General features: G+C 34.1%; 1 protein-coding gene across 3 annotated transcripts in view; it reads left to right on the top strand.

Annotated features, from left to right (window-relative positions):
- The window catches only part of LOC136026649 (rootletin-like), a 329138-nt gene that overhangs the window by 26049 nt on the left and 278527 nt on the right, over positions 1-24562 (top strand). For 2 of the 3 annotated variants that reach the window (XM_065703386.1, XM_065703385.1), the window contains 3 exons: positions 8750-8915; positions 16849-17061; positions 22674-22859. In XM_065703386.1, coding sequence (XP_065559458.1) covers positions 8750-8915; positions 16849-17061; positions 22674-22859 — 565 coding nt within the window. Of the gene's footprint in view, positions 1-8749; positions 8916-12451; positions 12647-16848; positions 17062-22673; positions 22860-24562 lie in introns of those variants that run through there. The other variant, XM_065703387.1, reaches the window with a different exon arrangement.

Raw genomic sequence — 24562 nt, 5'->3', positions numbered from 1 at the left:
AATTTGGGGGTCAAAATATATTGGTCCTTTTTGCTGCCTCAAATTCATCATTTTCGTTATTTTCTGACTCTCAGTTTCTGAAAAAAAAAAAAAAAAAAAATCAAAAATGATCATCAACTTTCTCAGATGATTTGACAGGAATAGAGTTGGTTAGTGGTGAACATAAATTGAAATTTTTTTATTTATTTTGATATCGGATCCTTTTAGCTGCCTCAAATTTTCAACATTTTCATTATTCACTGGCTCAAAATTTCAAATAAAAAACATAATAAAAATATAATAAAATAATATATTAAATGTAATATAATATAATATAATAAAATATTATAATAGTATAAAATAAAATAATAAAAATAAAAGTTTATCAACTTTCTCAGATGCTTGAATAGGAACAGAGTAGGCAAGTGCGGAACATTATTTCAAAAATTGTATGACTTATTTTGATATCGGCGCTACAGGGAAACAGAAGGACTGCTTGTAAAACATTTTGTGGCTGAAAAATGTTTCGTCCTTTGTACTGGTTTCAAATTTCATTATTCAATGGCTTAAAATTTCAAGAGTTCAATTTCAAAAAGAGCTCAAAAAAGCTCTCTCACATGCTTGAGCAGGAATAGAGTAGGTAAGCACTGAACATTAGTTCAAAAATTTGTAATTTATTTTGATACATGTACCACAGAGAAACAGAGGCGCTGTTTGTAAAAATATTGTGGCAGAAAAATTTGTCATCCTATGTACTGGCTCAGAATTTCAAAATTTCAAGTTTAAAAAAAAAAAAAAAACTCTAAAAAGTTCATCAACTTTGTCAGATGCTTGAGCCTGAACAAGTAGGTAAGTTCAGAGCATTAGTTTAAAAGTTTTATTACTTTTTTTATGACGGTGCCACAGAAAACAGAGGGACTACTTGAAAAACATTTTGTGGCTGAAATATTTTTCATCCTTTGTTTTGGCTCAAAATTCACACAGGAACACAGGAGAACCAATCAGATGGAACTCGGCTCATTCTTTTTACTGCCTTAGCGCAGGAATGTAGGAGACACTACCAGGTTTTCAAATATGGGATTGTTTGGTCTCGTTTACTCACATAAAGCTACTGAACAATATAAATGGGCTAGAAAAATATGTAACTGACGCAAACACGTGGAATTAAAGCACACTTTTAACTTCAAAATAGAGGAAAGTGATCTTTTTCTTCTCTTTGTCAGCGCCTTTAAAAGATATACTTTTTTTCTTGAGAATAAAAGGCATATAGATGCGGCTTCAGCCATTTGGGTGGGGGGGGATGTAGGGCTAAGCAGCTGTAACTCTCGGTGGGCTGATGCTTGTATTTTGCGTTGGTGCGTCATTATGTTTTTCTTTTTTTTTTAATGCAATATAAAAACAAAAAATGACAACAATTATGCCAATTCATATTTTTGGTTAGTAGCTTTGCAACCTTTAAGAATTTGCCTAGTGAAAAATAGCAAACTTGACTATGTATTTATTATTCATAATTTCCTTTTCTTCCTTTCCCATAAATTAATACATAAGTTTAGGCGTTTTCCTCTTGTCCTTTTTGTAAGAAAACCTCTTTGTAAAATTAGGGTCTCCAGGGGTGGGGGAGGGATTTAGTATTACTGGTCCCTCCTATGCGTGCGCCTCTGTGAAAGTAGAAATTCCCTCCTTTCTTTGAAACAATAAATGTAGAAAAAAAGTATCTAACATGTTGTTTCAATAGGCCAGCCAACTAAACCAAAATTGACTAAAAATTTGTCGCAAACCCACGCAAAAAACGAAAGAAATGAGGTCGTACTTCTGCAATTTGAAAATTAATTTCTCTATACCGAATAGGCAATACGTTAAGATTAGTTAAAATCGTTAAATACGTTAAAATGAGTTTGAAATTTTAAACTACTAAAGAGAAAATGTTGTATTCAAATCACAAACAAATATTACTTATATTTTAGTAATATTTTTTTATTTGTTTTAGATTCTAATAATATTTTCTTATAAAAAATTAGTTATATTGTTATATTTTAAACTACTAAAGAGAAAATTTTATATTCAAATCAGAAACAAGTATTAATTATATTTTTGTAATATTTATTCATTTGCTTTAGATTCTAATAATATTTTCTTATAAAATATTAGTTATATTTTTATACGCAAAAAATGAAAGAAATGTGGTCGTACTTCTGCAATTTGAAAATTAATTTCTCTGTACCAAATAGGCAATACGTTAAGATTAGTTAGGATCGTTAAATACGTTAAAATGAGTTTGAAATTTTAAACTACTAAAGATTAAATACTGTATTCAAATCAGAAACAAGTATTACTTATATTTTAGTAATATTTATTTATTTGTTTTAGATTCTAATAATATTTTTTTTTATAAAATATTAGTTATATTTTTATTTTACAAAGTTCCGTATCATTTATATTTTTTTCTTATTTTATTTTGTTTAATAACAGTTATTTATTGATATAAAGTAACTATGTTTGAATAATTCTCGAATTTTTTAGGTAGAACTTTTGATATATCTGCTGGGTAATGTCTCTTCTTTTCTTGCATATAGTAATTAAGTTTGTTATAGAACACATACTAAGTGCTTGGCTCTTGTATATCTAAGGTATTGAGCTATCAAACATTTTCAGATATATCAATTTTTGAAACTTTCAAGCAATTATCATATAACCATTATCGTAGGTAATTTACTGTTGAATTTGAACAAATTTTTTGTTACTCACATTTTAATTGAACATTGCGCATGTGAAAATTCTGTGCCAAAATGGTACAGAGAAACCCCACAGTTGAGCAGAAGCACTTTAAAAATATATCTGTCTTTATCTTATTGACAGAATTGCTGATGAGCAACATTTACCTATTCGGGTGATTACCATCGATGAATCATGGATATTTGAATAATCCTAACATCCTAGCGGTCCTAAGATCAAGAGGAGGATGGATGGATTTTGATCCATAATCAAGAATCATGATTTTGAATACAATCCTAAGATCAAGAGGAGGATGGATGTATTTTGATCTATGATCAAGGACCGGGTTTTGAACACGATCCTGACATCAAGAAAAGGATGGATAGATTTTGGTCCATAATCAAGGAACATGATTTTCAATACAATCCTAAGATCAAGAAGAGGATGGATGGATTTTGATCCATGATCAAGGACCATGTTTTTGAATACGATCCTAAGATCAAGAGGAGGATGGGTGCATTTTGATCCTTGATCAAGGACCAGGATTTTGAACACGATCCTAACATCAAGAGGAGGAACGATGGATTTTGATCCATAATCAAGGACCATGATTTTAAACACGATCCTAAGATCAAGAGGAGGATGGATGGATTTTGATCCATGATCAAGAACCATGATTTTGAATACGATCCTAACATCAAGAGGAAGACGGATGGATTTCGATCCATGATCAAGGACCATGATTTTGAATACGATCCCAAGATCAAGAGGAAGATGGATGTGTTTTGATCCATATTCAAGGACCAGGATTTTGAATATAATCCTAAGCTCATGTCAAGAGCTGCACAATGAAAGCTCTCCTCGACCAAAGAAAGTTGGAATGAGAAAGTTAAAATCAAACCAATGCTGTTTTTTTTTTTTCGATGAAACAGGAATGGTTTGTAAAGAATTTGCTCATCCACGGTAAATTGTCGGCCTTTTTTTTTTTTTTTTATAAGACCGTTCTCAAAAGACTCATTCAAGTTAAAGGGTCATTCGCGCGAGACCAAACAATGCAGAAAAATGGATGGTCCATCATAACAATGCACCATACCACACTGCCCTATATATAACAGAATTGTTGACCTTAAAAGAAATTTCAGTGGCTCCTTACCCCCTTCCCTATTACTTAACCTCATTCCTTTTGATTTTTTTTCCTAAATGATAAACTGCCTTGACGTCATTCCCGGCCCTTAGAAAATATCCAAAAGAGTGTAATGGACATGCTGAAAACCATACTGGTTGAAGACTTGCAGCGCAACTACCATCGGTTGTAGCAGCGTCTCCACCGGTGTGTGTTGCTCAAGGGAACTACTTTGAAGGGTATAACATGATGCTTGAAAAAATTAAGAAGATTTAGCAATGAAAACATAGTCTTATTAGTTTTCTGTCACACCTCGAATGTCTGTTATTTTGTGGAAACTAATAAATGAAATAACATTTCTTTCTTTTTTCTTTTGTTCTTTTGCAGAAGTATTCCAGGTGTCTCCCATAGTCCCTGGAGAAGAATAATTAGATTAAGAAATGAATCAATATTTGACTCAAAACTAGTAAATGAAAAATATTCTTCGTCACTTATATAACTTGAGAAGTCATTTTTTAACCGAATAGACTGAAAATAAATTGTATGTCCCAGGACACAATGACATAAAAGGGAAAAAAGCGACACATCTTAGAACTTTGGGACATAAAAGGGCAAAAAAGGGACATATTTGGTAAACTTACGATATAAAACGGAGCGAAACAATTCAAAAATTAATTACAAGAAGTAGACAAATTTTATTATTTTTATTCAATAAGAAAATCAATTGTGACTTGATTACAGTCTAAATGAAAAACCTGAAATTGCTCACCGTTATGTGGATATTTTATAGATCGAGCGTACCCCTGTATTTATCGTGGTCTGTCTGTTTTGAAGCTTTTTTTTGTTTCCTTTGCTGTTTTATTTTTACTCTGGGTAATTTACCCCAAACTCTCGAGCTTATTATTTTTGCGGTAAACTTTCTTCTATGTTAAAAAAAAAGCAAGTAAAGAAAACTATGAGCACAAAGCAGAGGTGCAATTCGCCAACTCTATGACGTTGTTTGACTCCAAAGCTATGACCTGGTTAATTCCTATTCAAAAAGAAGGAATTTATATCTGAGGTTTCTATCTTTGAACTTAGTTCTTTTTTTAAATACTCGGTTTTAAACCACTGTTGTTATGAAACTATAATTTTAGTCACTCCAAATTTCGATCTTTTGATTTCCAAAGTCGACCTTTTTGGGAGATAGTTAGTTAGAATTTCATTGTAGATTTATAAATCTACTATTCAGTAGGTACCTCCCCCAGGCCACTCAGCGTGTCCCCAGGGGGCGATATTGAGGTAAGAACTAAGTTAGTACTTTGTCCCCGGGGGTGGGGTGTCCATAATAGAAACTGGGACATCCTCGTCGGAGGCCATAAACACAGCCGGAGGAGGAAGAAAGCCCCTCAAATTTATACTCAGCAGGGCCCACTAGTGTGTGAACACGTCCCGTGGGATACAATTCTTCTCCCAGTAATGGGTTAATTTGGCTGGCGACGTAGAAATCAATCGTGGGAGGATCCTCTATGGTAAGACACATGCTTCAAGGCGTAAGATCCAGGTCTATGGACAACGGCCGCTGCAAAGGGCTGTCTTGACCCTTTTGGGGTACCTGCGAGACTGGAGACCTTAAGGTCAACTCTATTACCACTTGAGGAGTGGCGTACTTTGAGGCAATTGTAGCCTAGTAAACGACATAGTATTCGCACGGGATTCTGATTAATGGATGATTCTTCTTGACTTGGTTGGTTTTGGCGGGTGTTTTGGGCTGAAAAACTTCTTCCTAGCTAATTTATATACTATTGGCTGCCTCCCCGTAGTGACATAATATTTTTGGTCAGGAATACATAATGAGTCGGAGGTAATAGGCTTGAGATTGTCTGTGCAGGATTTCGATTCTTATTGAAAGAAGAGCATCACCAAGTGCTGAAAATCATGTCGTGACCAAGATGGCCAAAGATTGAACAAAGACTCCACTCAACTGGACGGTCCGAGAGCCTCTGGGCGTCTGGTTCTAAGCCAGCTTAAGCGCTTCGATGTAGACTTGAGAAGATGTGCTGGTCCCTGTCCTTTACTGGTATATGGAACCATTGCTTTCCCTGAGGCCATACTAATTTCAATAATTTGAAACAAATGTGAAAATTTCAACTTGGAATGTTACGACGCTAAAAAATAACTATCCTACTGGCATTTTGACTGACGAATTCAGAGGATTCTAATTTGATTTATTAGGAGTTTTCGAAATTCATATCCCAGGGGTAAGAAGCATGAAACTAGGTGTTATAGAATTTATTTACTCAGGGAAGAAGGATGGGGCACATGGACAGGGAGTAGGGTTTATGATGAATAAGGAAGCTGCTAAATCTTGTTTAGCCTGGTAAGTTATTAATAATAGGATACTAATCGCTCATTTTATGACTAAAAAGATCAGGGTATCAGTTGTAGTAGTATAAGCCCCTGTAGAACCGACTGACGCAGATACTAGTGACTGAGATGAATTTTACTTACTGTTGCAGGAGCAGATTGAAACGGCCCCAGGTATAAATATGGTATTTTTATTAGGATATTTTAACACCCACGTCGGTAGAAATAGGGGAAAATGGCATCCTAGCCTTAGTAAATTTGCTGCAGGAAAGAAAAACAGTAATGGCTAAAGGCTACTGTTCTTTTGGTAGGTATAACAATCTAGTTATAACCAATGAAGTGTTTAGTCATAAAATGGCTCATAAATTAACGTGCTATTCACGTGATGGTAAGACAGCAAACCTTACTGATTATTTCATTGTAAAGCGAAGACTCGCAGGATCAATACAAGATACTAGGGTGTATAGGAGTGCTGTTATTGATGTTAAAACTAAAGATCACCATCTAGTAGTGTCTAGGGTTAATCTAAAGCGTAAGAAGAATAACTACCTTCCAAGAAGTTGTGATATTGGTAGACTCCAGGATGAGAATTTGAGTGAAATTTTCTAGGACCAGTTGAATACTGCACTGAAGACCATAAATAAAACAATTATCAAAACTTTTAAGGAATAAATATTAGTATATATTAACTAAACTGACAATCCGCGGTCTTTTTTTTAAGCACAAATTGTGTTCTTGCTTTAAGGAGGGTTATCAGCCCTATTCATGTTAATTTTTACTCGTTTTGATTTTGACTTGGCTATGTATTGTAATTTCAGTTCGTTTTGAGTTTCATTTAATTATGGATAATGAAGTCTGGTAGTTTTACGCTTGGAAGGTGATTTTATTTTATTTTTGCTCATTCTTGGCTTAATAGAACTCGTTACTTTTCTTTGAAAAACTTGTTTTGTGGAAAGAGTTTAAAAAAAAAAATTATTGGTAAAGACGGTGGGAGCGGTGAAGATGTTAAAATTAGAATAGCCAAGGCTCAGGGTGTTTTTTTCACAGTTGAAAAAAGTTTAGAAGAATCGAATGATAAGTCTGCAAATCAAGATTAGAATATTTAAAGCTATAGTGATGACGTTGGTCAAGTATGGTTCTGAAGCATGGATAATCCGAAAAGTGGATGAAGATTTGCTAGGTGTTTTCCAGAGAAATTGCCTACGGATCGTCATGGATACCCATCTGACTGACCGTATTTCACACAGTACGAATACGAAAAGTGCGGTTCAATCCCGCTTTCTAGGGCTATTACGAGAGAAAGGTTGAGATGGCTTGGGCACGTTCTGTGGATGAAGGATGACAGATTACCGAAGATTGTAATTTTTGGCCAACTGTCTTGGGCTAAACGGAAAGCAGGTCGTCTGTGGTTGGGAGGGTAAGATGTCGTAAAGAAAGAACTAAAGGGAATAGGAACTTCCTTGGAAGCTGTAAAGAGAGAGGCTTTGAATAGATTGGGATGGAGGAGGAGCGTACATAGTTTTAATGACCTCAGGTGGCTTGATGCTGTGGTGAGTTGTTACCAGTAGTAACAGTAGTAGTATCTAGCTTTTGCCAGACGCGTCGTAAGTAAAGTATTTTCTTCAAAGTAAGAGATTTACATGTGTATATGCTTTCGTACTTTCACACTAATTTACTTTGTATGAGGGTTTTGTATGGATTTATTTTCATTATCATTATATTTTATGTTAATTGGTCGCCTTGAAGGAGGTTTGGAAAGCTTGTTTTGATCAATAATACAATTGGTGAAAAAATAACCTCTAGTTTTTGAGATTTTCAGATGGACAAATTTGAGCTAAAAAACACACATTTTCCGATCCTCAGGAGAAACATTCATGAGCCAAAAAGTTGGTAACCCAGTTCCTTAAGGGTGGCATTGAGTTTTCTGGACGAAAACGTCCCGTTTTGCCTCACAGAGCTTGGTCCGTATAAATATTCCCCTGCTCCTGGCCATTAGTATATTACCAGCTCAATGGAAGGGTAAACTGTAAAACAGGCTAGAACTCTGGTCAAATAGCATTGCTCTATACTATAAGGTATGGTCCAAATAATAAGGATAAATTTGAAAGGGGAAACTGGCGCTAGTGTTGACAAAAAAAACTCAACATTATCTAGTAGGCTGTTTGGTGATACTTGGCATTTTTTTTAGTGTTAAATTAATAAATATTTAATTTGTGTAGTTGGCAAAATTAGTGTAGTAATAAGTTTCCGATACCTGTTCCTGACAGCAAAACGATTACAAAGCTTAAAAAAATGCCAAGTGTCGCCTAACGCTGGATGGTGCAAAAACGCCCAGTGTTGTCAAACACTGGATGGCATTGGTATTTATTTTTTGTTGAAACTTGCACCAGTTTCCACTGGCTCGCTTGTTCTCCTTAGTTAAGATCATGGCATGCTTCAGAACCAGCTAGACCTTAAGTCTATTGTCAGTTCTTCCCTCTGCAGGTTGGCCTGACAACCCTCCACTTAGTCGACGGGAAGCAAAGCGGTAGCATTTAAAAAATCGTCAGCTCATTAATAGTTTAGCAAACCAAAAATATTTTTTTACAGAGTCACCTCACTTGTTAGTATGAATTCCGCACTTCGAGAGCAGCTATCAAAATCACAAGCTTCAAATACTTCTTTAAGCATGGAACTGGAAAAGCTAACTACTGAATGGCAAGAGACTAAAAAGCTGTTGAACGCACATGATATGGAAACACAAATTGAAGATAAGGTCGGTTCAAACTTTGCTTTCTTTCTTACTGCTACCGATGATAGTAATATAATTACTGATTACCAATCTTTTGAAGGATATAAACGATTATTGCCTAAGGCCGATAAAGCTTTTCCGTTTTATCTGAACCTCCTCCTCGAAGTTTTGCTCTCTTTGCTCCTTCTCATAAAATCCCCACCTCCATAAAATATTTTTTATTAACCTCTCTAGGCTTCATTTGGTTTATGTAAACAGGTGTTTTTACATAAACCAAGGGGAAACTGATTTATGTAAACAGGTGTTTAAATGCCAATCAGTTTTCTAATTCAATCAGTCATTGTTTGAAAACTGAAAAAATTGATTTTCTTTTATACCTCTTGGGTTCAATTATTATTTTTGTGGAATTTTTTGTTATATAGGAAAATATTGGCTATATTTTTTTCGTGAGTTTAGTTTTTTTATAGTGTTTCTATCTGCATATTCAGTATTATTTTCAAAGTTTAAGCTTTTTCATAAGTAATACTGATTTGAAAAGTATTTTCGACTTTTGTATCTTGAAGTCTTTTTAGGGTTTTGTTTAAGTGTTTCTGCTCAACTTCATCGTTATTTGGTTTTACTCAATTTTTAGCATAATAGTAAACCCTGTTTGTTTCTTTTTGTGTAAACTCCCAAATCATAATCACACGTTAATAAAACCATTGAAGATTTTCCCCAAAAGCATCACACCTGAGGAAAAAGTTTTTGTTTTTCACATCCCAGAACAAACGGTGACTCTTTCCAATGACAGAAAAATAACAATTGCACTTTGTCTTGATGACTGAAACAAGCGATGACATTTTTGGTACTTACAGAAAACAACAATAATATTTACTCAGATGGCAGAAATGATCAATAATACTTTTTCCGAAGATAGAGAAAAAGATGACACTTTTTACCGACAGAAAAGAACAATGAGACTTTATCTATCACAAAAATGGCATTGTCCAATGCAGAAAAATCAATGAAAGTTTTAAATGACACTTTTGATGATGACCAGAAAATTAATGAACAAAATGCCACGAGAAAATAGTTTTGTGTCAAACTATCTGAACATCGCTCAAAAGAGTAGTTGAAAAAAACCTATTTGGTAACAGCCTGTTTTTTGTTTGTTTAGTCCCACTGCTCAGGCAAAATCTGCAATTTCTGCTAATAATTCTTTATTTAATAAGTAACCTGTTTACGCCTAACCTATCTTTAGTTATGGCCTCCAGCTGCTTTGTGATTCCAATGTCAGATGGTGGCGTCACAAGTAAAGGTGGTTCAAACCTATAGAAAGGCTTCACTGAAAACTTGATAAATAGCTTGAATCGAAGTTTAATCACACCGACTGTTTTTCTTACTGACTTCATAGGAATGAGTTTTGATAAAAGAAACTGTTGATGAAAATTTACTGTATATTGTAGCAGTTATTACTAAATTGATGTTTGAAATATACTGATGATTAGACTGATGATTAGATGTACTGATGGTTAGATGATGGAAAAAAGAATCCTTGGAAGTTTGAGCAGTTTTTAGTTTTTCAATCTTGTAGTGAAGAAAAATACAATTTAAAATATGTTTTCTTTTCAGTGCCTAAAAGTTGTAAAATAATTTTACCTGAAAGGATTTTTCATAAGTACTTAAGAAATGATAAGATAATTGGAAATTTAAAACGAAAAACAGGAAAAAACTGTCATTTTTTTCGAAATTTCTCCCAAACAGCTTAATTGTCATGATCATGTTAGGGCATGAACTCATGCTAAAACATGCAAAATTTAGATAATTGACACATTAAACTGAAAACCAGCTATAAATTATCAACTTTTTTCAAAATTTCTTCCAAACATTTTAATTGTCATGAAAATATTAGGGAATGAACACGTGATAACACATGAACAATTCAGATAATTGGCACATGAAAAATGAAAACCAGCAACAAATTGTCATTTTTTTCACAATCTCTTCCAAACAGATTAATTGTCATATTAGGAATGAACACATGATAACACGCGAGCAATTTAGATAATTGGCACATTAAAAATGAAAATCAGCAGATTGACGATTTTTTCAAAATCTTTCAAACAGCTTAATTGTCATAAACATATTAGGGCATGGGAACATGAACAATTTAGATAATTGGCACATAAAAATAAAAACCAGCAAAAAATTGTCATTTTTTTCAAAATTTCTTCTGAACGGTTTAATTGTCATGAACATATGGGGGGGGGGTGAACACATAATAACATATGAACAATTTAGATAATTGGCAAATGAACAATGAAAACCAGCAACAAATTGTTATTTTTTCCAAAGTTTCATCCAAACATTTTAATTGTCAAGGACATTTTAGGGCATTAACACGAACAATTTAAATTATTTGCACATGAAAATGAAAACCAGCAACAAATTGTCATTTTTTTCGAAATTGCCTCAAGCGGTTTAATTGTCATGATCCCAAACAATTTAGTTGTCATGAACATATTAGGATTTGAATACATGAGAATACGTGACCAATTTAGATAAGTGGCACATGAAAAAGAAAACCATCAACAAACTATCAATATTTCACAATTTCTTCCAAACATTTTAATTGTCATGAACATATTAGTCCTACTGAAAATTATCTCAAAACTATTTTAAACCTTGGTCTACGGCTATTGACCGTCGTTAAGTTGGATCCACTGTCGTTAAGTTGGATCCACCGTTTCTGGGACAGTTTTGCGTAAAAAAAAAGTCAATTTTGGAACTTGGAGCCATGCTCTAGGGTTATAGATGGTCAGTAAAAAGAAATATAATACAGTTTGCAGTAAATTCAAAAGTTCTCTTATTAAACAAAAGTTCCTAATAGGCTAATATTTTCAACTTTATTGTTTGAGAAAATTCATGCAATTTTTTTTACCTATTCCAGTTCGACCGAACCTTTGTCTGCAAATGATCTAAACAGATTACAAGCTTTTAGGCTGTACAGACTGGACTTAATACCAGAAGTAAAATCAAAAGAAGAACGTCACTTATTGAATGTTTATTTTTGTCGTTTTTATTCCGTGGTTTGATTTAAGTAATTTTTTTTGTACCATATAGAGCTTGCTGGGGAGTTCCTAGTAAGTGTGGTGGTGATCCATCTATACACGAGTAAAAATAAAACACCCTCTAAACCATATTGTAAAAAAAAAATCACTCAGGTTTATTCAAAAGTATTTAGATCTAATTTTTTGACACTATTGAAAAGCTCATTTTAAATCCCCTCCTGATTCGGATCTATGCTTAGCGAATATTTGCCGTGCTTTTTTTTGCTTGCCGAGCAAGAAATTTCCGTTTGCACGCTATTTTCAGTTTAATAAATCCTGACATGTTTACTGGCAAATAGCCAGGGATTTTGTCAATGAATGGTCGCTCAATAAATAGTGCTGGAATATTTAGAAAAATTTCGTTCTTCAAATTTGGAGTTTGACACGATACTAGATTGATGTTCAATTCCCACTTTCCTTGAGTCTGCTGCAAAGGTACTAATGTTGGTTGCCCCTGGAAACAAATAAAACAACTATGCTACTGAACAACATCCTTTGAGAGTAATCAGTGGTTAAACATGCTCCGAAAGTCATGTCCATTAAGATTGTGTACTTTTTAATTTTTGCTAATGGAGACACTCTGTCGTTGCATGCCTGACTGGTAGCCCCTCTAAAGGTTCTGCCAGTAACTGCCTAGTGATCGATGGTTATATATCTGCTGGTTTTGTAAGTCGCTTATCTTTTTGTTACATATGAGAGTCTTTCTAGAAGTGAAGATAATTTTGGAATAAATATTTCAAGGAAAAACTGATTCCTGTTGGCAAATTTAATGTACTGTCACCTGCAATCTTTAGGCTGAACAATTCCTTCTCTGTTAATACTTTCTTGAACATTTAATTTAAAAGGAAGTTCTTAATAATAATTTTACTAAAGATATTCTTTTTTTAATTCTGTAAAAACGACTGCTGAAACACAAGGGCCGTTGAACTAGAGTAAGACATTTTAGTCGGTAATAACTCATTCAGTAACATCTAACTGAAAATTAGGCTAAATCTCAAAAAAGGGCACTGGAACTTTCGATATCCGATTGAATGAGCCCCCCTCTAAAGTTTGTACGACCAACCTTCCCGTAAAACCTATATCTAAACAATGGACCATTTGCAGAACTTACAGCTCTTGCCCCAGAAACCAGAAGGGAAGTTACCAAGCAGGCTTGGCTATTTGACCTTTGGACTATTTTGAACAAAATGGCTATATCAAAATTCTGATCGGCTGTGTTTAACGAAAAAACAGTGCGGTTGATGGCTTGTTGCCCTCCAATCACTTTGACTCTTTAAAAGGATTTAAAAAGGAACTGGGTCGTATTGACCCAGTCGTCCAAGAATATTTCAAGAGGGCTCATTCGAACGGAAATTAAAAGTTCTAGTGCCCTTTTTGAGTGACCAAAAACTGGAGGGCAATTATGCCCCTTCCAACGCTCATTTTTTCCTAAATCACCAAATCAAAATTTGGACAGCCATTTTGTTCAACATGGTCGAAAAATATAATAACTATGTCTTTGAGGACGACTTAATCCCCCATAGTCCCTGGGGAAGGGTGGCAAGTTATGAACTTTGTCCATTGTTTACATATAGTATTGGTTATTGGGAAGTATACAGACATTTTCAAGGAAACTTTTTCTGGTGGGGGGATTAGGGGGAAAGGTTTACGTGGTGGTATCTTTCCTTGCAGAAAGTTTTCGTGGGGGAAGAGAATATTGTGTGAATGGGGTGACAGATTTCTCAGCATTATTTAGAAACTATCAGAAATTAAATTAAAAAAAACAAGTTTTTTCAACAGAAAGCTAGGAGCAACATTAAACCTTAAAACTAACAGAAATCGAACGTATATGAGGGAGTTTGCCCCCTCTTCAATACTTTGCTCTTTCTGCTAACGTGTTTTTTTTGTACTATCAAAAGAACTATTTTTTTTTAACTAATCCTTCGTGATTCAGGGGTCATTCTTAAGGATTTGGAACAAAATTCGAACTTTAGCGTAAAGAGTGATGAATTGGCGAGAGAGCGAACCCCCTCATATGCGTAATAATTTTCACTCGTTTTTCATTTTAATGTTGCTCCTCACTTTAAGTTGAAAAAACTTGTTTTTGTATTTAATCAATAATAAGATTTGTGATTACCCCTGTTTAATTTTAAAAGAAAAATGATTTAAATAGAAACTATATATATAAGTTTGCTTGACATGTCTCAATCAAACACAAATTCTTGACATGGCCCTGTCCAGCACATTCAAAGGGTGTCTGGTGAATTTCCCCGGGAAGTTCAGCCCCACGGATAATTCATCCTGGAAAATTTCCCCCTGCGAACATTTCCCCTCCCCAGAAATTTCACCCTATGCAAAATTTTCCCGCGGTAAATCCAAGGATTATGGACAATTCTACCCAAAAAACTTCTCCAGACTCTCCTCCTCCCTTCCCGCAGACAATCACTCCCTGGAAAATTATCCCCATATGTAAAATTCAGGAGCCGAAGAGAAAGTAAGATAAATGGAAAAAAGGAAGAAAAGAAGTGATTCTGGAATGTTCTCGTACCTATATTCAAAACACAGGTAGAATATATAGATTAGGATGTCTTATAGCATTTATCTTTATATTTTTATTTCTTTTATTTATATTTCTCGTATTTTGGTGGGCTGGCGTTGAGTTATCATAGTGGGGTGAGATCACGTTTAAAGAAAATAATATGCTAGCTTAACAAACACTTCGTGGTAACGAACTGCAGTAAAGAGCAACCCGGCTCAATAGTAGCTGAAACTCTAAAAAACGGAATTTTAGAACAATTGTTACATCAAAAGAATCGCATTTTAATGCTGATTTTAAATATATAAATTTCATCAAGTTTAAACTACCCATCAAAAGTTACGAGCCTGAGAAAATTTGCCTTACTTTAGAAAACTATTTTAGAAATTCACCCCTTCAGTCGTAGAATCTTAACGAAGATCACACAATCAGATTTAGAGTATAAGAGAACCCTGCAGTAGAAGTTTCAAGCTCCTATCTACACAAATGTGGAATGTAGTATTTTCTGCCACAAGACAGATCACAGATGCGTATTTATTTGTTTTTTTCCCAGGGGTTATTGTATCGACCCAGTGGTCCTAGAATGTCGCAAGAGGGCTAATTATAACGGAAATTAAAAGTTCTATTTGCCTAAACATTGGAGGGTAACTAGGCCTACTCCTCCGCTCTTTTTTTTTCAAAATCGTCCGATCAATACTATGAGAAAGCCATTTAGCCAAAAAAATAATAATATGCAAATTTCGTTTTAACTATTCATGTGCAGAGAGCAAAAATTAAAACATGCATTAATTCAAAAACGTCCAGAAATTAAATAAAGAAAAAAGTTTTTTAACTGAAAATAAAGAGCGACATTAAAGCTTAAAACGAACAGAAATTACCCCGTATATGAAAGGGGCTGTTCCCTCCTCAACGCCCCGCTCTTTACGCTAAAGTTTTTGCTGTTTTAAAAAGTAGAATTGAGAGAAAGAGTCAGACTTTAGCATAAAGAGTGGGGCGTTGAGAAAAGAACTGCCCCTTCATATAAGGAGTAATTTCTGTTGGTTTCAAGCTTTAATGTCCCTCCTTACTTTCAGTTAAAAAAACTTATTGTTTTTTTATTTAATTCGAAATAAGGAGTTCTGTACATCTTAAATTTTATTATATTCCGTGTTATTAAGTTCAAACTAAAACAAAAACATAAAAAATACAGAAAAAACATCACTTAAAGGTACTTCAGACGCAAAAAACTTCTGATGTACCCCTAGTGGACGCGTTCTCGATCAGTACCAGACCGTGATACCAAGGTGAAGTGGATATCATTAAGTATAGATGTCTGTACCAGATCAAGTCCACAGGAAGTGTTTTCTCGTACTTCTTAGTCCCTGACTGCATCTCGATGCACTTCCATCATCTGGGCTACCGTTCTACAGCTTCACTTATTCCAAATTTTCTAATTATTTTGGTTAACCTTTATCTTACATTGCTATGATGGCTCAACCCCTGAAAATGTGAAAAAATTATTGAAAGAAATGAAAATACAAAAATAAATACTACAGTATATTCTACATTTTCTCTACTTATATTTTAGCACTTAGGTAGATAGAACATTCCAGAATCCCTTCTTTTCTTCATTATTTTTTATTAGCCATACTTTATCTTCGACTGCTCTATTTCACACGCAGGGAGATTTCCAGGGATAATTGTCTGCAGGGGGGATTGTAAGTGCAGGAGGGCGAATTTCTCATCGTACTGCTAGATTTTACATGAGGGGGGATCTTCCGAGGTAATTGTCAATATGGGGGAATTTCTCGAATGAAGTGTCATTGGGAACGGTTTTTCTGCGGATGGGGGGGGGGTCACTTTCAGGGTGTAAATTTCTGGTGGGGGAATTAGCCTAGAACAACACCGAGACGGTAGGCCACCCCTCCAGTGGAATGTATATCCCCGTATTAAAACTTTAAATATCTGTTATTGCCGGTGGGTTTAAATAATTGTGTTGTGTTTTGCTTTCTTCATGAATTTGGACACCTGGAAGGCTTAATCCCGTATTTAGTTCGTGTTAATTGTGCCTTTTGAAGAGATTAAAAAAGATTGCTTTCCGTTTTGAGATGAGGCCTCACTCCGCTACGCTCTAGCTGCACTCTGCTCATAATATTATTGAAAAACTTTTCATTGAAAAGTTATTATTGAAACTTTTATAATATTCAATAATATTATTGAAAAGCATATTATTGAAAAATTATTGAAAAAATAATATTGAAAAACTTCATTACGTTAGAACTCTTTTTTGAAAACAATACGTTTATTAGATGATTATAAGAATAAAAAAATGATGTTATGCACCTTTCTGTGTTTTTGCAATTTTTTTTCATAGGTTTCAAAAGAAATCAAATCAGCTGAGCATGTCAGGCTTCTGAGTCTCTGGGAAGAGGTCCTTAAAGTAAGAAGGTCGTTTGTCGACACACGCAGTGACATTGAAAGACAACTTAAACAGATTCAAATGGATTTCAGCACATCAGTTAAAAACACTTCTGGAAGTCTTGCAAATTTAATGGCATTAACTGGCTGTGAATATTGCACAGAAGGCGTAAGTATTAAACATTGGCGAATGTTGGTCTTCAGATAAATAAAAAGTATACAGCACGTTCATGGAGGTTCATTTTACTAGAGAAAGGGACAAGAACTATGATTTTTCGGGCTTTTGAAAGGGGTCACGGCTGTAGAAAATTGGTGTATTATAAACAAATTAAAAAATAGCGACTGAAGTATGATTCTTGTGCGTTTTCATGCAAAAGGGAACGTTCATCAACATGTTGAAAATTGATCCATGAAGCAACGTGCGTTTTTGTTGCTGTTGAGGCATGTCGAGTGCGTGGAACTGATTGTAGGCAGCCAACAGAGCTGCCTACAATCACATCTGCTGATTTGCTGATTCTATTTGCTGATTGTATGCAGCAAATAGAGCTGCAGAAACATTAGTTAATCGAATAATTTAATTAAATAACTGATTAAATTATTAACTTAGATTAAATTATTTAATGTTAAATTATTAAATTAGTTTAATTAAGATTATTAAGTAATTCCTGAGCTATCCTAGCTGAAATTATAGAAAATAATTAGTTTTAGTATTAAGACAAATTCAACTATGTAAGTCAATTAAAAAAATCAATTGAGGAACCAATATTAGTTATCCTATACCAATTATTATCTTATGTTAAAAACATTATCCTTAAGCCTTTCATCGTTTATTTATCCTCATACTTTGCTTTGTTAATGTTTGTTAAAGGGCAGTTACTTATTAAGTAACTCCTGAGCTATCCTCGTTGAAATTATTAAAACTAATTTTTTCAGTATTAAGATAAATCAAACTATTTAATTCAATTAAAAAATCAATTGATGAACCAATATTATCTGTACTGTACGAATTATTATCTTATCGTAAAAAGATAATCCCTAAGCCTTTCATCTTTTATTTATCCTCCTACTTTGCTTTGTTAATGTTTGTTAAAGGGATGTTACTTATTAAGTAACTCCTGAGCTATCCTAGTTGAAATTATTAAAACTAATTTTTTCAGTAGTAAGATAAATCAAACTATTTCATTCAACTATTTAATTCAAAAAATGTTAGTGCATCATTTTCGCGTTTGAAGCTTATGTGCTGATATGAATGCTCGTAGGTTTTGCCACGTTCCAGCTGCCACGCTGTTGTATGTAATAAAGCAATTGAGGTAAGAAGGATTTATTCCTATTTAACTATTATTTTTACTTCATGGGAAGGCAGTGTGGTCTTTGAAAATACCGAAACAATAAAGCCATTGAGAAACTAGTATGACCTTTGTCAAACAGTTCGTGGTAACGAACTGTAGTAAGGAGCAACCCGACTCAATAGTAACCGAAACTCTAAAAAACGGAATTTTTATAACAATAGCTGCATCAAAAAGGGGCAAACACCCCTTAAAAGTCATAGAATCTTAACAAAAATCACACTGTCAGATTCAGCGTATCAGAGAACCCTACAGTAGAAGTTTTCAAGCTCCTATCTACAAAAATGTGGAATTTTGCATTTTTTTTGCTACAAGACAGATCACGGGTGCGTGTTAATTTATTTTTTTTTTCCCAGGGCTTATCGTATCGACCCAGTAGTCCTATAATGTCGTGAGAGGGCTCATTCTAACGGAAATTAAAAGTTCTAATGCCCTTTTTAAGTGACAAAAAAACTGGAGGGCACCTACGCCCCCTCCCACGTTCAGCTTTTTCCCAAAGTCACCAGATCGAAATTCCGAGATTGCCATTTTATTCATCATGGTTGAAAAGCCTAATAACTATTTCTTTGGGGACGACTTACTCCCCCACAGTTCCCGTGGGGCTGCAAGTTACAAATTTGACCAGTGTTTACATATAGTAATGGTTATTGGGAAGTGTACATACGCTTTCAGGTGGATTTTTTTGGTTGAGGGGAGGGGGGTTTCCATGGAGGAACTTGTCATGGGGAAAAAAATTTCCATGAAGGGGGCGCAGGATTTTTTAGCATTTTTTTTTTAAAGAACAATGAAAAATAGAATATGAAAAAGTTTTGTCAACTGAAAGTAAGGAGCAGCATTAAAACTGAAAATGAACAGAAATTATCACGTATATGAGTTCACCTCCGCCTAATAACTTGCTCTTTACGCTAAAGTAATTTTATTAATTTCAACTATTTATTCTACGGCCTTTGTGATTCAACAGTCATTCTTAAGGAATTGGGACAAAATTTAAGCTTTAGTGTAAAGAGCGAGGTATTGACGAGGGGATGAACCCCCTCATATACGTAATAAAAACATACGAACATAGAAGTTCCTTACGTAAGCTAATTCGTAAGTTACGTATATTATTATCAATAAAAACGTTCGTAAAAAATTAAAAGTTCTAGTTGCCTTTTTAAATAACCAAACAATTGGAGGGTAACTAGCCCTACTCCCCGCTACTTTTTTCTCGAAATCGTCCGATCAAAACTATGAGGTAACCATTCAGCCATAAAAATAAATTTATATGCAAATTTCGTTTTAATTATTCATGTGCGGAGAGCCAAAATAGAAACATGCATTAATTCAAAAACGTTCAGAAATTAAACAAAGAAACACGTTTTCTTAACTGAAAGTAAGGAGCGATACTAAAACTTAAAACGAACAGAAATTATTCTGTATATGAAAGGGACTTTTCCCTCCTCAACGCCCCGCTCTTTGCGTTAAAGTTTTTTACTGTTTTAAAATGTAGAGTTGAGAGAAAGAGTCAAACTTAAGCGTAAAGAGCGGGGCGTTGAGGAGAGAACAGTCCCTTTCATATACGGAGTAATTTCTGTTAGTTTTAAGTTTTAATATCGCCCCTTACTTTCAGTTAAAAAAAACTTGTTTTTTTATTTAATTACTTAAAGGGCTGTTACTTAAAACTACTTATAAATATTATCATAGACGAACTATCTTTATACTTTTGTTTGGGGATGCGTTGGGACGTTATGCGTAAATTCTTGAGCCACTGAATCACACTGAATTTTAGATTTTTTTACATTTTTTTTTTAATTTGTTAGCTTGTTAATATATATATATATATATATATATATATATATATATATATATATATATATATATATATATATATATATATATATATATATATATATATATATATATATATATGACTAGAAAGTAAAAGTGGTTTATTGGCTATAATTAGACGGTGAAAAGAGAACCTTTAATGGGTGGTAAAGTTAGTGGAAAAAGACTTGCCGGTAGTTAGCATGGTAAAAAATTCCGTGTGCCCGTTAGCCAGTGAAGATGAAAACAGAAAATGATAAGTGAAGTGAAAACAGCGAAAAATAATGAATCGGTAAAAATGATTAGCAAGGTAATAAATCAAGTAAAGAAATAAAGATTTCAATAATGAAAAATCGTACAAATTAAAATAATGAGTAAGCAATAATGATAAGTAAGAATTTCTATGCAGCCAACAAAATGCAGGCTGGCAGATTATTGGATGAAAACGGAATTAAACATAAAACTAGTATGAACTGCGTTTTTGTCAGGTGCTAGATTTTTTAACATAAAACTCTTATAACAGATACACTTTAGTTCAGTCCTGTTTTTTTCTTCTAACTCGCCAGTTTCGGTTTATCGCTAGAAAGTAGTAAGGATCAAGCCTCCATGGTTTTGATTGTAAAATTGAACCTCAGGCCAGACGGATGAGTGTGATATTACATTAAATGACATTAAGTTTTTTTAGTAGTTTCTAAAAATCTTTTGTTGTTCTAATTAAACGACCTTTGTGTTTCGGGAGTCGTTCTTTAAGAAGTGGGACAAAAGGTCAAGCTTTAGATTAAAGAGCAAGGTATAGGGGAGGAGACAATCCTCCTCTTATACCTAATAATTTCTGTTTGTTTTAAGTTCTAATGTTGCTCCTTAATTTTAGTTCAAAAATTTAGTTTTTTATTTAACTTCTGATTGCTTTTTAAATATTCCAGGGAAACCTATCTCCCCTCCACGGTACCCCCCAAAAAAATAATCTTGTAGACAATTCAATCTCGATGAAAATTTTCCCCGGACAATTACCCTTAACATCTCCACATGTAACATTGAATCGGCAAAGATAAAGCAAGACAAAAGAAAATAGTTTCATATAGGAATTTTAGAAAATTCTCACAGTGTAAAACCTCCCCTGAAAACATCACTCTCCGAAAAAGTTGCTTCCCATGAAAAAATTCTCCCCGTGGAAAATCTCCGCAGCGGAATATTTACCCCTGCCCCAACGGAAATATTATGCATATTTCCCAATAACAAATGGACAAATAACCATAACAGTTGGTAAATTTTTTGTAAGTTAAAGACCCTTCCCCAAGGGTCGTGGGGATCATGTTCTCTCCAAAGTCATAGCTATTGGACCTTTCAACTATGCTGAACAAAGTGGCTATCTCAAAATTTTGATCCAATGACTCTGGAGGAAAAAAGGGTGCGGGAAGGGGACTAGCTACCCTCTAATCTTTTTGGTCATTTAAAAAGACCATTAGAGCTTTTAATTTCAGTTTGAATCAGTTCCCTCCCGATATTCGAGGACCCCTGTTTCGATGCGATCACCCCTGGGAAAGAAGCAAATAAAGACGGATCTGCGATCTTTCTTCTTACAAAAAATACAAATTTCCACATTTTTGCAGGTGAGGGCTTGAATTCACTACAGTAGGATTTTCTAATACGCTGACTCTGATGGAATGATTTTCATTAAGGCTTCTTGACTTCTAGGGGATATTTCTCCCTTTTTCGAAAGTCAGGCAAATTTTCTCAGGTTCGTAACTTTTGATGGCCAACACTGAACTCAATGAATTTGATCTATTTTGCATCAGTATTAAAAGCCAATTCTTTTGATATGCCTATTGATATCCGTTTTTTAGAATTTCAGTTACTATTGAGCCGAGTCAACCCTTAATTACAGTGCGGTACCATGAACTGTTTGAAAAGAGCTCCATATGCAGTTATGCAGTTTTTGGTGGCAGTGGGTACCAAATTAAAACAAAAAATTGTATGTGGAAAATTACCAAAGAATAATCTAAAAACATACGATAAACAACTTAAGAAGGTATAGCTTTTCTTTGAACGTCTATTGTCTTTGGGATTCAGCAGATTGATAAAATCCGTTTTTTTACGGACGAATTTAGCTAATTAGTTTTAAAATTTTACTTTCAAATTTAACGCTTTCCAATTTAACTAATTAGTTTCACTTTTTATTTTCACGGTCCGAAGTAACAACACTGGTAAATATTTAGTACTGCCCTAAAAATTTCCTAGTTTTGAAAAACAATTACTTTTTTACCTTGATTTACTTTTTTCTACTGATTTACTTTTACCTTGTATTTACTTATTGACTTTGTTCTATATAGTGTGTGTTTGTGAGCAAAGGATGGAGATTATCAAGGGAATGCCGGTTAAAATTTGGATTTTAACCTAAGAAAAATTTTAGAAAAATGTTTTTCCAAGTTTTAAAATGGAAAATTTTAAAAATTGATTTCTGAGTTTAAAAAAATCTAAGATGGATCCAGCAGGTAAAGAATTTTTTTTTATGTCTTTCGGACATTCAAGAAAATGAAACGTTGGAATGACGGAAACAACTAAACATTAGCATACGATTCTAAAATATTTTCTGTTACTGTCATTTCTATTAAAACATTCTCAATTTTAGGATGGACTTACAACATGCTGGCAACGAATTAAAGGACTTCAGTCAGATATTAACAGAGTAACTACTGAAAAAGACAGTCTGAATGCTCAGTTAGAAATCTTGAAGATTGAAAATCGGGGTCTTGTCTCTCGTCTACGGGACCGCGACACTTTGGTGCAAAATTTAAACAAAACCATAGATCATCTGGTAAGTTGCATATTTATTTTTGTTTAAGGGGAAGGGCAAATATAGGTGAAACTAAGTGGATGGTTTATGCAGATGTTCATAAAAATGCCATACCTTGACTCCAATGTAAAATCTTAGAATTCCACTTAATGGTAGTGTTAGGTAAGGTTAGGTAAGGCTAGATAACCTCCTTAATGTTTTCTGTGTTATATATTGGTATATATGTCGATAATTTTAATGTCATTCGATAACCTTCTGACAGAAGGAGTTCTGATTCCATCCTGGCTGCCCTCCTGGCCGGCTGCCTCTGACTATGTTGGCAAAATGGATTGATCTTTGCTTGGCAATATGGGTCCCCGGGAACGATCCTAGCTGCTCCAGCGGCTGAAATTGCATGGAGATTTTCCGTTTGTGTCCCCAAACGATCAAACAGCAAGAAGAAGATGAAAAAGAAAAAGTTTATACTACATCATAATCCTACTACTACTGCTAATAACTCATAAAGCAGGTCGTCTTCGTCTGGGGTGGGAGGATGTCATAAATGAAGATTTAAAGGAAATGGGAACTTCCTGGGAGGGTGTAAAGAGGGAGGTCTTGTATAGATTGATTTAGAGGAGGAGAGTGCGTAGCTGTGTTGGCCACATCGTAATCCTGGATCAGTAACATCTAATTCCTTGGAAGTTACAGCTGTAGATTGTCGCAAAATATGATTCACGGTTAACATAAATCTTAAGCTGCAGGATGTTGATAAATATCCCCTATTGCCTTGAGATAAATATGCCCTAATTGTAATACGTTGTCCTTGAAATAAATTGTACTTATTCCCTAAAAAATTGGGGAAGATATATTGGAAATTTGTTAGAAACTAACCGTTTCTGGTTATCACTCATACAAAAGTGATCATGTCCTGGGTTAATTCTAAAGTTACAAAAATAGAAACAATGAAATCTGATTGCTTGAATTGTGCTGAAAATTAGTGGCTGAATGTCTTAGAAATTAAGAAAGATTGCAAATTCAATTTAAACTAAATAAAAATAAAAGTCTGGCCAAAAATCAGCAAAATATAAGCTAAAAACGTATGACACCAACAGCCTGAGAAGGTGTAGGTGTAGCTTCTTTTTAAAATTATAGTTGTCTTTAGGAGTTTACAGAGTGTTAATGTTTGGATTTTTTACAAATGTAAGGCATCGTAAAATTTAAATAATTAGTTTTGCTAATTTATTTTCATGGTTCAACGTGGCAACACAGACGAAAATGTTGTGCTGCCCCTAAAACTTCCTAATTTTGAAATAACTAAAAGATAGTATTATAAAGTCTTGGTTTTCAAGTATGAATAGACCTAGAATGGGTCCAACGGAAATGTTTTGTTTTGATTTCCTTGGTGCTTCAGCCTGCCTGGCTATAAAAAAAAATATGCACTATTTTATCATAAAAACTAGAAGATTCGTGTAGCTTAATGTATTTGAAACAGTGATTTCAGTCAAGCGTACAAAAAATTCGCTAGGTCAAGACGTTGACTAATAAAAACGTCAAGCACTTTTTTTATTGCATGTTTACTGAATAGACCTTTCAAAAAATCTTTGAGTGCCTTGGAATTTTATTTTAACCTTAAAGAAGACACAATTAGTTGTGTTCTCAAATTGGAAAACAACATTAGGCTACCATTAACTATTGTAGTTCAATAATTTGACTACTATCCTTAAAAAAAAATGACAACATTTCTT

The sequence above is a fragment of the Artemia franciscana genome, chromosome 4, assembly GCF_032884065.1.
Source record: "Artemia franciscana chromosome 4, ASM3288406v1, whole genome shotgun sequence".
In the NCBI taxonomy this organism is placed as follows: Eukaryota; Metazoa; Arthropoda; class Branchiopoda; order Anostraca; family Artemiidae; genus Artemia; species Artemia franciscana.
The sequence above is the reverse complement of the archived record's forward strand: the minus strand, read 5'-3'. Positions and strand labels throughout refer to the sequence as shown.